Raw genomic sequence first — 15,981 nt, forward strand, 5'->3', positions numbered from 1 at the left:
AGCTATATTTTTTCATAGATTTTTTAATTCATCAGTTACCATTTAACACCAGGTGGGCCGTGAGCTCGTCCATCCATGCAATAAAAAAATAAAATTACTAAAATGAATTGGTGTAATTTTTATTTCAGATAGGTTACCTACCTAGGTACCTGAAGTTAAATCATCAACCATCCTCGCCATACAGGCCATACAGGGAATTAACAGGAGTGGTTCATAGTTAAAAATAAACATAATAATATACTGGCGTACTAGCTGAACTACATTCACTAACTTTATTTGTCAGCTAGAGTACCACCATACTACTGCATCTACAATTACTGTCAAATTCGAAATGAGTAATTATGTAACTGAAAAATTGTTCTCGGAAGAGACAGGTGGTGTCTTTCAGATTGCGATGTCATGGGTAATGGTAACTGCTTAGCAATAAATGGGCTCGTTTACCAGTCTGCAAAACTCCTAAAATGTCGTTCGTAAGGTGACTACCTACATCAATGGCAAAACTACCTTGCTCTATAATAAAAAACACAGAACTACAAAAATTAAACCAATATTAATGGGTAGGTAGTAATTTATTTCAACTTATTTATATCCATTAAATTCTTCCTGAGGTTCAATGATCCGCCCCTTTGTGGACTCTTTTTTTATTTCTCTTGTAGGCAGACGAGCATACAGCTCACTTGATGGGGAGTGACTATCGTCGCCCATGGACTTCAGCAATGACAGAGGTAGAGCCAAGCTGTAGACTACCTGAAATAGAATAAAAACAATAGTTGAATGCCTTTTGATAATAATAACATTGTTTCTTTTTATTGACTAAGCAATGTGTGAACTTGTTAAATGTGCTCAGAAGTAAGATAAAATGTATTCCACTTTTTTCCCCACAGCTCAAACTATGTTTTCGTGTCGAAACGTAAAAATGACTTACTTTCCGACAATATTATTTTCAATCTTAATTCCTATCAGTAAAAAAAACGAATTTCTGAAATCTATTTTTTTTTGCAACATTAGGACAGAACGACGCCTATATTTTGCAGAAAATTGTTGTATTCTCATTACTGGAATCTACCTGTGACAATATGAAATGCTGTAAAGTTCCAGATATAGGTACGCGAGAACAAACAAGACCGAAAATTCAATGTATTAGGGCAGTTCAATTTCTGTTATTTATTGAATTAGGTACCCCCTTTAATTTTTCTTCAATATCCAGACACGAGTTTTGATATATTTATTTACATCAATATATATATATATCAAGCTCTCAATTTAATTGTAAAAACTGTCTCAGCTTTAAAACTTAAGTGTGAGTTTCACAACAAAATTAGCAAATACATCAAGATGAATAGCATAGTCTGTCACTTAAATTTTATTTCATTAGACAATGTATGTAATTCTTCTTAAACAACCCTATTACCTAACAAACACGTCACAATATAAATTCCAAATAATATACATGTTTGTTGCCGGATTGAGGTTTACTGTCAATAAGTAACAGGAACCTCACCTAGACAATATTTTGATATTTCCAAATTCAATTTCTTATTACAGTGTAAAAACAACAAGAAATAAATTGAATTTGGATGAAGTTTTAATAATTTATATGAAATAATTACCTTTTGGGGATATGGACATCAGCCAGTGATAAAACTGTAAACAAAAAAATCATTTATTATATGCTACTGTGGGATATAAATACTATAAGGATTAAGGATCTAAATTTATTCAGCCATCCAAGGAAGTTTGAAATGCGTGGTAATCATGGTTGCGCATTCATAAAGCATTGTATCATCATTGAAATATTTATTTAGTAAGCTCTAAGAGACTAGAAATTGAAGTACCTTTTCAAATAGTTGGCTGAAGCCGATCTCAACTGGAATGACCTGGTGAAATAGTAATTGTTAATTACCAAATGCCATAATAAACATTGAACAATACATCAAACATACTTACACAGACAGTAGACATAGGTACCATAATAATTGCAAAAACTGAATTAGCAATAATATTTTATTATCCCACTGGCTTTCCATCTGCATACAAAAATAAGCAAATGGAAAGTCACTGACAGTTTTAGATAGATGTTTATCGTTTGCGACGTAGTTGAAGAGTGTTGCGTCTGAGCCAAGCTGCCCGGCGTGAGCCTCCCTTTGTTTGAGAGTATCTATGTCCCTTGCCGAGACCTCGGGAGCTGCGACCAGCCGAAGTCAGACCACGCATCTCACGATGCTTATGTACAGCATTCACGATCCAGTTGATCTTAGGATCGCGACGAATGGCCTAAACAAATAAGAGTAAGACTTAACAAAAATTTTTTTTGGGACAATTATATTAAATCTTATACAATTTCAGATTAAATGGTAGGTGAAGTTTCAGCAAAACCTTTCAGATTGGTGCATGACAAAAATTCATCATTTAAATTAATAATGCAATAATACTCATTACTATAAGTAAAAATTATATCTGCTAGCAGCCTCCATCATTCAAATACTCTTAATTACCAGATAGTACTTAAAAAACTAGCTTTGTTTAAAGTAGAATGTTATAGCTTGTAGGGTTTAGGCAGTAGTTACATTACCATGTAAAAAATTGGGCATAATTACCTTGTGTGACGGGTCCACGAGGATAACCTCGAAATACTTGTATGAAGAATCTTGTGCAACCCAGTAAGAGCTCAACACACGGAGACCACCGCAACGACGGCCAACACGTTCCTATTAGTAAATGTTTAAGTTAATAGATACATCAACATCTCATTTCAATTTGCAATTTTTTATTGAGACCGTAATGCTGTTAAAATTATTCTAGTGACCTAAGTTATTTTACTGCACATTTAAGATATTAAAAGTGGTAGTTTTGTGTACCTAATTTAATTTTCACATATTACGAATTAAAACAACAGAAAAGCTTTTTTACGGATACATGATTGTGATTGGGTGTTAACTTTATCTTATAATATACACGAATACTAAAAACGTGTAATGCAATAACTTGTCAAAAACAATACTACTAATTCAAATCGAAACTCACCTCAGCAATGGATTGAAGGTTGCGCGTGGGCTTCAACTGGTTGACACCATGGCTCTTGGGCTTGCCATAAGTGGCACCCTTAGCAACTGGACGCTTGCGGCCACCACGTCGCACACGGATTCTGAATACAACATAACCTACAAAAACACATTACGACCATTAATCAAAAGTTTCGCTTGCCGATCAGTAGGTATAGTAAATAAATGTGGTTTATTACCTTGTTTAGCACGGTAGCCTAGTCTTCGGGCTTTGTCCGGCCTTGTGGGCCTGGGAGCGCGGTGCATACGAGTCAACTGACGGTACTGCCATACTCTCACACGCAACAAAAAACGCATAACATCGCTCAGTTTTTTCCTATACAACTCCTGAATATATCTGTAGGCACCCATCTTAGCAGCCTGTGGCAGACCTAGCAACAAAATCAATACAAATTGATCAGAAGTCACATCATCGGTCTGGCCACAGAAAAGGCTCGATTGGACGCAAATTTGACATTGTGAAAACACTGAAACACAATATTTATTATTGAAAATTGGAGAGAACTTCGTACCAGGCGTTCACCTGAATTTAATATTTAACATTATTGTAAGATACTAGATAAGGATTAGTTTGGTTTTGAAAGATTTAATTTTTCAAGTACATACGTCTCGCGTGTCCCACAGGTAAACCGTAAAAGAAAACTAAACTGTGCACAGAGTTTACAAATTACAAACCGATAGACAGATCATAAAATTAAGTTTATTGTCTATGACACAGATAATGCATTATCCAAGTAAAGGTTGAACCATAGATTACACAACTTGATTTAGCCACTATAAAACAATCCACTAAAACGATCCAAGACTTTTATTCAGTACTTTGGGTATTTATATATGTTGGACGGTTACATTTGAAGGGATTGGGTTCTTTATGTTGATGAGGGGCTATTTAAAAACACAACTGCTTCATTAAAATATATTGCAGATAGCTTGAACACTTTTACACCATAATACAATTATTATCTTTATATATTTTTTATAAAACTATTACATGTTTGTCTTGCCGTGTCTAGATGAGAAGTAAATGACATTTTCTTACGAGAATACAATGATCTGTTTTTTTAAAACATTTAAAATAATTCCAATATTCGAAATCTAATCAAGTGTCAAGTGTTGCCTGCCATTACATTTAATATACAAACTCCAACACACCCCCTCAACACTTGCACACATTTTTCTCCGTCTATAATTTAATACCAAAAAAGAATAACGCTAACCTGACCTTCATAAATGAATTACTTTCCATACATACCTTAAAACCTCACAACCACTTACATTCCGTTACTTCCACTTAATCCCTCAATTCAACCAACAACTATTCATTCAACCTTTCAAACTTAATACCATCTTTAATGTCGCTTCCTTTAATCCTTTCTTACTTCTCCAACTCCAATTCGATCAAAAATGTACTTTCATTCAACCATACTACCATTCAACCTTAACTTCCCTCTTGACTCACTATATAAAACCTTGGCGTGGTCTCGCCGCCTGGCGGACCCCGCCTACGGGCGACGGACCGTCGAGGCGATCCGCCCGGTCCTCTCGGACTGGGTGAATCGCGACCGAGGACGTCTCACCTTCCGAGCGACGCAGGTGCTCACGGGACACGGCTGTTTCGGTCGCTACCTGCACCTCGTCGCCCGGAGGGAGCCGACTCCGAAGTGCCACCACTGCAGTGGCTGCAACGAGGACACGGCAGAGCACACGCTCGCGTACTGCCCCGCTTTCGCGGAGCAGCGCCGCGTCCTCGTTGCAAAAATAGGACCGGACTTGTCGCTTCCGACCGTCGTGGCTACGATGCTCGGCAGCGACGAGTCCTGGCAGGCGATGCTCGACTTCTGCGAGTCCACCATCTCGCAGAAGGAGGCGGCGGAACGGGAGAGGGAGAGCTCTTCTTCCCTCTCGGCGCCGTGCCGCCGCCGTCGGGCCGGGGGCCGGAGGAGGGCGTTTGTCCAGCTCCAGCCCCTATGAGGAGGCAGTCTCCTCCCGGTGATGGTCACGGGGCGACCTAAGGGGGTTGAGGCTGCGCCGCACGCTACCGTCACTCTAGCGCGCTGGCACCAGGAGGACGGGACGGCGCGTCGGCGGCTGCGGACTGCGATGCGGTCCGCATTTTCGTCGTCGCTGTCGTCGCCGAACATACTGTTGAAGAGCAACCCGGTCGGCGGTGTATCGCGTTCCGACCCGGCAGGCTGGTTCTGGCCCAGCGGGGTATCCTGGAACACCAGCGGCACCGCCCGGGCGGCCTGGTAGGGCCGCCGTACCGCGGAGACTGACGTCGTTGGTCGTCGACTATCGCCTCGACGACCCGTCAGTCGGGCGTCCTCGGGGTGGCGCCGCGTGTCTGGTTGTAGTGTTGACCGCGGGAACCCCCCTACTCTGAACGGGTTCTGACCCCGGACGGAGATCGGACGTCGGGTGTAAGAGTGCAGGGGAGTCGTTTAGTGGGTGGGCCCTAAAATCCTTGGGCCCGCGATCTGCTCTCAACACCTGCAGATCGTTGAGTCTCACATACCCCGCGCGCCCCCTAGGCGCGGGGACCTCGTAGGAGGTTCGGCCCCCGGCCCGGAAAAAAAAAAAAAAAAAAAAAAACTATATAAAACCTTAACTATAATAGTCTAACTCCTTCTCGACTTCCTACATAAACTCTTCAAGTTTATTTAAAACTTTTAACGCCTTCTCAACCTCTTTAATAACCTTAAACGCCTTCTCAACCTCTTTAATAACCTTAAACGCCTTCTCAACCTCTTTAATAACCTTTAACTCCTTCTCAACCTCTTTAATAACCTTTAACTCCTTCTCAACCTCTTTAATAACCTTTAACTCCTTCTCAACCTCTTTAATAACCTTTAACTCCTTCTCAACCTCTTTAATAACCTTTAACTCCTTCTCAACCTCTTTAATAACCTTTAACTCCTTCTCAACCTCTTTAATAACCTTTAACTCCTACTCGACCCTTTTACCTTTAACTCCTACTCTACTCGACTCTTTTACCTTTAACTCCTACTCTACTCGACTCTTTTACCTTTAACTCCTACTCTACTCGACTCTTTTACCTTTAACTCCTACTCTACTCGACTCTTTAACCTTTAACTCCTACTCTACTCGACTCTTTAACCTTTAACTCCTTCTCGACTCTTTAACCTTTAACTCCTTCTCGACTCTTTAACCTTTAACTCCTTCTCGACTCTTTAACCTTTAACTCCTTCTCAACTCTTTTACCTTTAACTCCTACTCGACTCTATTACCTTTAAACTCCTACTCGACTCTTTTACCTTTAAACTCCTACTCGACTCTTTTACCTTTAAACTCCTACTCGACTCTTTTACCTTTAAACTCCTTTATCTCCTTCTCAACTTATTTAACGTTAATCTCCCTCTTAACTTCTTTAACCTTAATCACCTTCAACTCCACTCACAAACCACATAACTCATAACAAATAACCTCGCACAACTTCAACAAACTCAACATTTGAATTCACATAACACATACATAACTTTTCATTACCATAACCTTTCATTATCTTAATATCTTTCACTTATTAAATTTTCTCACTTTCTTTTACCTATTAACCATTCAATCATTTTAATATAAAAACTAAAACCAAAATAATAAAGTAATATTCCTAACATCTATTATAACAAAACCAACAATAAACAAAACTATAAAAGAGATTCAAAAGGATTTTAAAAAACGACTGTAAATATGTTTGTATCAAATAATGTGTACTTCTTCCACAGCTAGACTATCTATTGTATTTATAGTATAATTAATAAAAAAATATATTTTTATGATCACCCCCTTAATTGTTTGCCTCTGTTGAAAAAGAGCACCCTCTTAATTTTTGAATTATCCTTGTCTCCTTTCAGTTACATATATCTATTGTTGTATAATACAACATTTAAATTCCCAAAGAACTTATTAAACTAACCCATTTATCCCGAAACACAAGTTCACTTTTTTTTTTTTTTTTTAAATGAGTACACTTAATGTCTCAAAGTTTTTCATGACCAGATTTTCATTTGTTAATCTGCTATCATTTGTTCCATTTTCATTTGTTTCTCTATTATTTCGCCTTTTAACAACATCTTCTCGAACTTTACGCCATTTCTACTTCATTACACTCCATTACTATTATTTCCTTTAATATCACCTTCTCGAACTCCACTAACTCTCCATTTATCAAAAATATTTGTTTGAATGGTTTTATTTTCATTAAATTCATTACATATTGGTTGCTAAGAAAAATTTTTTACACACAGTTTCGTTTCCATGGTGATGTTGTAGGCGTAGGTGATGTTTTAATCAGCAAACTATAATAAATATTACCTTATAAATTCTGGACCCATAACCTGTTGGACGGTTACATTTGAAGGGATTGGGTTCTTTATGTTGATGAGGGGCTATTTAAAAACACAACTGCTTCATTAAAATTATATTGCAGATAGCTTGAACACTTTTACACCATAATACAATTATTATCTTTATATATTTTTAATAAAACTATTACATGTTTGTCTTGCCGTGTCTAGATGAGAAGTAACTGACATTTTCTTACGAGAATACAATGATCTGTTTTTGTTCGCGCCGACGTTTAGACATATTTCATAGATATAAAACCTCTTTGCCATTGCACTCAAGACACGCACGCACGTCACAATAAAACAGTCAATCAAAAAATCAGAGTTTAATTTTACATAAATTAAATTCCAAATGTCCATACGAGACATAATTTGGCGACCGTGACAGGACAACAATTCAAAAAAAAAACAAACCAAAAAACGCGAATCTTCTTCAAAAACGAGACGACGCGTACCAATCAAAGGGTTCATCGCGAAGAACATTTTGGGCGTCAAGATTGGAAGCATTAGCCTGGACCTAGCCGGCCTCGGTTCGTGAAGCATCATTCAAGCATTCAAGCATTCAAGCGACACCGAAGCTCAGCGCTCAGCGTCTCGAGAGTTTGCCTTGCGCCCTGCCTACAAGCGCGTAGCCTCTTCACGTCACAGCATCGGTACGACGGACGAGCCATATCGCGCGTTATCAGTGCCGTCAGCTTTTCGCACGCCAACTGGTATGCCGACGCAGTGAGGAGCGTGAGATATAACTTACTTATTTACAATCTATTGGTTTCTTGCCTACATTTTGCAATATGCATATTTATTGCGTTAGACTTGTTGAATTTCACTAAAATTTGTAAATAGTAACTAGTTTACATTATATTATAATTCAAAATGCCTTCAGACGGTGAAAAACATAGTTCCATCCGCGGATCTTTAAAAGAGCTAACGACTAAACGTAGTTCAATTAAGGGTCAGATAACCAAGTTTAAAAACTATCTCGACAAGCTGATTCTGCAGTCAACATTATCAAATGTTGAGCTAGCTGAACTATCACTTAAACTTGGCAGATTTGAGGGACTTTCAACAAAGTTTGATGCGTTGCAAAGTGAAATCGAGGTCTTAAATTCTAATAATCTTGACTTCGAAATCGATGAAAGAGACAACATTGAGCAGGAGATTGTAACAAACATTGTCACAGCAAAAAATATTATCGATCAACAAAATTCAATTAAAGATGAAGATAGACGCAAATCGATCTTCCAGGAAGCTCAGTGTAGTCTCGATCATCACAATATTGGTGTAAAATTACCGCAAATTCAAATATCTAAATTCAATGGGTCCTATTTTCACTGGTTGGAATTTCATGATACTTTTGTAAACCTAGTGCATAAAAACGAACATATAACGAACATACACAAGTTCCATTATTTAATTTCATATTTGGAGGGCGACGCAGCGCGCATAATTTCTAATCTCGAAGTGTCCTCGGCGAACTATGCAGAGGCCTGGGAACTACTTTGTGCGCGATACAATAATAAACGATTACTTATTAACCAACACCTTAAATCACTATTCAATATTCAGTCCATTACTCGCGAATCGGAAAGGTCACTACGTTTCTTGGTGGATCATGTAACCAAAAATTTACGGGCACTATCTAACTTGAAACAGCCGACTGATCATTGGGATATGCTTATTATCTTCATGCTCTCTTCCAAGCTAGATAATACGACGCTAACCAAGTGGGAGGAGACGCGTAATGGCATCGACGATGTACCTACTTTACAACAATTTTTTAAGTTTTTGGTCGATCGTGCTGACGTTCTCGAGGCTTTAAATAGAAACAAATTTGATAACCCTACCAAGACATTACTAAATACTTCGCGTCACCCAGCCCCTACTCATAATAAACCAATCCATGTAAAATCGTTTACCAGCACCACTCAAAATTATTCATCTTCTTGCATTATTTGTAAAGAAAACCATCGAATCTATAATTGTCCCATATTTATAGCAAAAAACATAAAGGAAAGATGGTCTGAGGTTGAAAATTTAAAATTATGCGCTAATTGTTTGAGAGCTGGTCATTCAGTGACTGACTGTCGATTAAGCAGCTGTCGCGAATGTAATGAGCGACACAATACCAAATACAAGATGTATAACCAAAGTGCGCTTGGTGCGGGCACTGATCTTTCCCATATTCCTCTACGGGGCGGAGACATGGTGCATAAAAAGCCGGGATATCAAAAAGATCGATGCCTTTGAAATGTGGGTGTGGCGGAGGATGCTGCGAATACCGTGGACTGCCATGCGAACAAACGAGTCCATTCTAAGGCAGCTAGACATCCGAAAAAGGCTCTCTTCCATCTGCCGGGAACGTGTTATGAGCTTCTTCGGACACATCATGCGGTCTCCCAGACATGAATTAGAGAAGCTCATAATTACGGGTCGAATAGAAGGCAAGCGCGCCGTGGGCAGAACACCAGCCAGATGGTCAAATCTGGCAAGAGAAGCACTCGGTGGTAGTCTGTACCATGCAGTCCATGCCGCCCATGATCGGGTGCATTGGAAGTACATCGCATGTGGTCGCGATCCTCAGTAGTGAGGGAACGATATAGAAGAAGAATCCAAACACTAAAGAAAAATCTACTGTACGTGCCTTTTTAGACTGTGGAAGTCAATATTCGTTTATCACTAAATCTTTAATGCAAAGGTTATCACTTAAATCTAGATCCATTGATATCCTAAATGTAATCGGAATCAGCAATAAATAGCGGATACAATTAAAGAAAGTTGTACTGCGCAAATATCGTCACTACGAAATCAATTTAGTGTGACACTTTCTCTATTTGTCCTCGACCAGTTAACAGGTATATTACCTAACACTCCTATCAACATCAAACATTTAAATATACCTAACAATATTAAACTAGCCGATCCTTCTTTCTACCAACCTGGTCCAATCGACCTGTTGATTGGATCAGATATTTTTTGGGACATTTTGGGTAGCGAAAAACGTTCCATAGGCCCCAGTAATGTTAAGTTAATTAATTCTAAATTTGGTTGGTTGGTCGGCGGCAACATAAACAACATATCACGAAACAACAATACATTTATTCATCATTTATCCAAACATCATTCGTCCAAACATCATCCATCAAAACATAATTTAAACACACATCATTCTATTATACATTGCAATCATGCTGCAGTATATAACCCATCTAATACAACAAACATTCATGAAATGTTATCTAAATTTTGGGAGATAGAAGATCTGCCTCAAAACAAAAAAATAAGCATAGAGCATAAGGCTGCAGAAGATCATTTTGTAGAAAACACCACCAGATTAGAATCAGGTCGATTTTGTGTTAGATTACCTATGCTTGAGTCCCCGGACTGCCTGGGTGACTCATACAATACAGCAAAAAAACGTTTCCTTAATCTAGAGAAAAGGTTCCGTAGAAATGGTAAGTTAAAGTCACAATATATAGAGTTCCTACGTGAATATGCGAGTTTAGGTCACCTATCTAAATCTGATACTCCAATACCGCCACTATCATACTTTTTATGTCATCACGCTGTATTCAAGGACAATAGCGAAAGTACAAAAATCCGTGTTGTTTTTGATGGGTCAGCTGTCACCGCATCCGGATTTTCCGTTAACGACATACTTCGGGTAGGTCCAAGTATTCAGGATTCTCTTTTCTCCATATAGATAAGAGCACGACAATACAAATATCTATTGACCGGCGATATAGAGAAAATGTATCGCCAGGTATTAGTTCACGAAGACGATCGTGATCTCCAACTAATACTTTGGAGAGAAGATGAGTCTATGCCTATCGAGACTCTGCGCCTGAATACTCTCACTTACGGAACCGCAAGTGCTAGTTATCTAAGTACGCGCTGTCTGTGGCAGGTAGGTGAGGAATGTACTGACGAAACTATTAAGACAATTATACAAAGAGACTTCTTTGTCGACGATCTCATAACTGGTTCAGATGATGAGCTCACGCTACGTTATATTCAAACCGCAATATCGCAAGCTCTTAATTCAGCATGCTTCAAACTTCGTAAATACAAATCCAACTTACCTTCTATTTTTGACAATTCATTTATTGCCGTTCAAGAAAATCTTGCGTTGAGTGAATCTTCGAGCACTCTTGGAATCGGGTGGAGTCCTTCTAGTGACTGCATACATTTTCCCATAAAATTTCCACACAATACAAACAACGTAACAAAGAGAACGATCATGTCTGACGCGTTCAAAATATTTGATCCTTTAGGTATTTTAAGTCCATGCATTATTAAGCCTAAAATGATTTTACAAGAACTGTGGATCCTCAAGCTCGATTGGGATCAACCTGTTCCCCATGATGTTAAAACTGAATGGTACGATTTTATTGATAATTTAAAATTTATATCAGAAATACAAATCCCAAGGAGGGTGCTTTGCGACTCACCTATCGCAATCGAAGTGCATTCGTTCAGTGACGCATCACAAAGAGCCTACGGGGCATGTATTTATATAAAATCTATAGATTGCAATAATGTAGCTACCGTAAACTTATTATGCTCGAAATCTAAAGTAGCTCCACTTAAACCTGTGACCATTCCAAGGCTAGAGTTATGCGCAGCTTTATTAGCGGCTAAGTTATGCAAGAGTGTACTCGATTCTATACGATACGTACCATCTCGTTCTATATTCTGGTGCGACTCAAGCATAGTACTAGGGTGGCTGAATAGCAATCCCGCTAAGCTTAAGACATTCGTCGCCAACAGAGTAGTTGAAATACTAGAAACATCAAAATCATCATCCTGGAGATACGTACCTACCGATATGAACCCTGCTGATTTAATATCCCGCGGTGTTAACGCAAATAAACTTCAAAACATGAGTTTATGGTGGTCAGGTCCTGCTTACCTTGGTCATGACGAAACACATTGGCCAGTCTTGAACCCCACTAAACTTCATGAAGAGCTACCTGAAATAAAACAAAATATTAAAACCAAACACTTACCAAACATATACGCTAGTCCGGCTGCCATCCTGGAGCCTGTAATAAAAATCGAAAATTACTCTAAAATAAATAAATTAAAAGGTATATTGGCATACATAAATAGGTTCATTTACAATTCAAAAAATCCCAAAATCAAGTTAACCGGCAATTTATCAATCGAAGAAATAAACAATTCATTTACTCACCTTTGCAAAATAGCACAAAAACAATCATTCACTACAGAATACAATTCACTAAGCACAAATAAAATATTAAATCCAAAATCAAAAATTTTACCTCTGTCCCCATTCATAGATAAAAATAATTTAATACGGGTCGGTGGTAGGATCAATGCATCGAATTATTCTTACGACAAGAAACATCCAATACTCCTTGACTCATCGCATCATTTAACCAAGCTCATATTTGAGCACGAACACATACGTAACATGCATGCCGGTCCCCAACTCCTGCTTGCAACGGTAAGAGAATACGTATGGCCCCTTAATGGTAGGCATCTGGCTCGACGCACAGTCTATAAGTGTGTTCGGTGCAGGCGAATTCAGGGTAAAACATTAAGCCCGAAAATGGGCGATCTTCCAGCTCCGCGTATAAACCCTGGCTTCCCGTTTTTGTCTGTAGGTCTAGACTTTTCCGGCCCGTTTCTCATACTCAATCGCAAAGGGCGCGGCGCTAAATTGATTAAATGTTATTTGTGTGTGTTCGTTTGTTTACGTTATAAATGCCTGCATCTGGAAGCGGTCAGCGATTTATCCAAGGACGCATTTATAATGACCTTGAGAAGGTTTATCTCACGTCGAGGTAAACCAATAGAAATATACTGTGATAATGGACGTAATTTTGTAGCAGCAGCAAAAGAGCTAAGTACTTTTTTACAAAATAACAAAGAACCTCTATTTGATTTTGCAACACAAGAAACCATTAAATTCATTTTTTCCCCTACTTATGCTCCTCACTTCGGCGGTATCTGGGAGGCCGGAGTAAAATCTGCTAAATACCATATTAAGCGCGTTATAGGCAATGCGCATCTAACATTTGAAGAGATTTCTACTTTGTTTGCGCAAGTGGAAGCTATACTCAATAGTCGTCCCCTGTGTCCGCTATCATGTTCCCCTGACGACCTGCTCTCCCTTTCTCCTGGGCACTTTCTTATCGGAAGACCACTGACTTCCCTGCCATCGCCTGCTCTGCAAGATCACAATCAAAACACGCTACAACGTTACGCTCGAGTTGAGCAGCTTCGCCAGCACTTCTGGCAACGCTGGCAAAAGGAGTATATCAGCGAACTTCAGCAACGAACGAAATGGCGCACCAACGCTGCCCAGCTAAATGTGGGTGATCTTGTCCTTATTCAAGAGGATCATGTCCCGCCTATGGCTTGGCGTCTCGGAAGAGTTCGACGCCTATTCCCGGGCCCAGACGGAATTTCTCGAGTGGCAGACATATCAACAACACGAGGCTGTGTTCGGCGGCCCCTAATACGTATTTGTCCTCTGCCCTCAGCGCAAGATATTCAAGGTTGAAAGCTGACCTTTCAACGAGGGGGAGGATGTTCGCGCCGACGTTTAGACATATTTCATAGATATAAAACCTCTTTGCCATTGCACTCAAGACACGCACGCACGTCACAATAAAACAGTCAATCAAAAAATCAGAGTTTAATTTTACATAAATTAAATTCCAAATGTCCATACGAGACAGTTTTTTTAAAACATTTAAAATAATTCCAATATTCGAAATCTAATCAAGTGTCAAGTGTTGCCTGCCATTACATTTAATATACAAACTCCAACAATATATATTGAAATCCGGACACACTGTTGAAGTCTTCGTAGGACAAAAGGTAAGACGTCTGGTCAAACGATGTGACTTTGTTGATAATGTTGATATGCAAATCCTGGAAATAGATAAAGATAATACGATAATATAAAATAATAAGGAAATACTTCCAGGATCAAGAAATAGCATCGTGTAATAAAATCAAAGCTGCAAAAGCTATAAGTTGTGTAATTACAATACAATTGAGACAAAAACCTCACATCTGAAAATGGGTAGCGGTATTCACGATGTGATGCTTACACTATTTTCACTAGCGCCCGTCCATCCATCGGCTGTTGATCGACAGAAGCGTGCTGTGCGTCACGTGGCGTACGCTAAGTGGAGGGAGTGGTTGCTGAAATCGGGCAAGCTTCGGCCACCCGCCGGCGCACCCTCGAAGCCCAGGTGCCCGTGCTGGAGGCATGGTCGTATCGGCAACCTGGCGTTTTCTCCTTTCACCTTACGCAGGTCCTCTCAGGATATGGCTGTTTCGGGAGGTACCTGTAGAAAATCTACAGGAGAGAGCCACATCCGGGTTGCCATCATTGCGGGTATCCGGACGATGACGCTCAGCACGCGCTCGAAGCGTGCCTGCGTTGGAAATACTCGCGGCGAGATCTCATCGCAGTGCTGGAGAGGGACCTCTCCTTACGGGTTGTTGTCGCCCGCATGCTAGAGGACCAGACGGTGCTTTTAGGTACCCCAAGCAACGGTCATCGTTCTCGGCGAACCCGTCGCTTGCGACGAAGGGCTCGGCGAATAAATTAACCCACAGACATAGCCCACTGAGTTTCTCGCCGGATCTTCTCAGTGGGTCGCGTTTTCGATCCGGTGGTAGATTATGCGAAGCACGGCTCTTTGCTAGAGTTCGTGTTAGCAACATCGTCAGGTTTGAGTCCCGTTAGCTCGCTTACTAGTTAAGGTTACGCTGATATGGTTTCTCCAGACCAGGGGTCGGCAATGGTGGTCGGTAATGCGCCCTCGCTGGACTAATGTAAATGTATGATAGCCAGAGCAATTTATTCTTGTCAATATACAGCAAGTAGTCAGTTGAGTTTAGGATTGTGCATAGATTAGCAGTTTGCTAACCTTGAGCGTATCTAATAAGACGCACGTATTTTTTGTTAGTGTGTGATCGTATTTCGAATAGACCACGCGTAGGCCGTGCATTTAAAAGTACTACTACACATTTAGATAATTGCTTAAGGACCGGGAATTCTATATATCTCCCCAATTATAAGTTAGTTATAGTTATATCCCTAATTATAGTTATAGTTTCACACTGAATAATATGTATCATTATGTATGACACCAACAAAATAAAGTTTTAAAAAACCTCTTTTTTAATGCCTGTTGATTATCTGTAAAATATGCGCCCTCGGTGATTTTCAAATTTAGTATTGCGCCCTTAAGGACAAACAGGCCGACCCCTGCTCTAGACCACCAGCTTAGATAAAAAAAAAATAGAGGACTAGAATCCGTGGAAGGCCATGGCCAGGTTTTGTGACCTGGTAATGGCGTTCCGTGAAGCTGAGGAGTGCGAAAGGGAGTAGGATCCTTCTTCAGCTTCTCAGCAACTAAGGTAGGGTGGGCAGCGCAGACGTGACGCTTTCGCTCAGCCACCGTAGGGGCTGTTGAGTTCCGGGTGCGGGGGCGCTCGGTATTCGAACTATGGGTCCGGTGATGAGGTGGTGCAAGATGGCTCCTGTGCGTCGCCCACGGCGTGTTTCCCGA

The 15,981-nt window shown here is 39.9% G+C and overlaps 1 protein-coding gene across 3 annotated transcripts; it reads right to left on the reverse strand.

The window, feature by feature from the left end:
- Positions 1–1,990: 1,990 nt before the first annotated feature.
- On the reverse strand, positions 1,991–3,848 carry RpL15 (ribosomal protein L15). Of its 3 annotated transcripts, none has more exons than XM_012694110.3 (5): positions 3,669–3,848; positions 3,242–3,529; positions 3,025–3,161; positions 2,598–2,708; positions 1,991–2,274 (listed from the first exon to the last, which is right to left on the reverse strand). In XM_012694110.3, exons 2-5 carry the CDS (start codon positions 3,411–3,413, stop codon positions 2,080–2,082), a joined length of 615 nt encoding a protein of 204 aa, XP_012549564.1. In that variant the 5' UTR covers positions 3,414–3,529; positions 3,669–3,848; the 3' UTR covers positions 1,991–2,079.
- Between the last annotated feature and the right edge of the window lie 12,133 nt (positions 3,849–15,981).

This window comes from Bombyx mori, chromosome 6 (assembly GCF_030269925.1).
Source record: "Bombyx mori chromosome 6, ASM3026992v2".
Taxonomy (NCBI): Eukaryota; Metazoa; Arthropoda; class Insecta; order Lepidoptera; family Bombycidae; genus Bombyx; species Bombyx mori.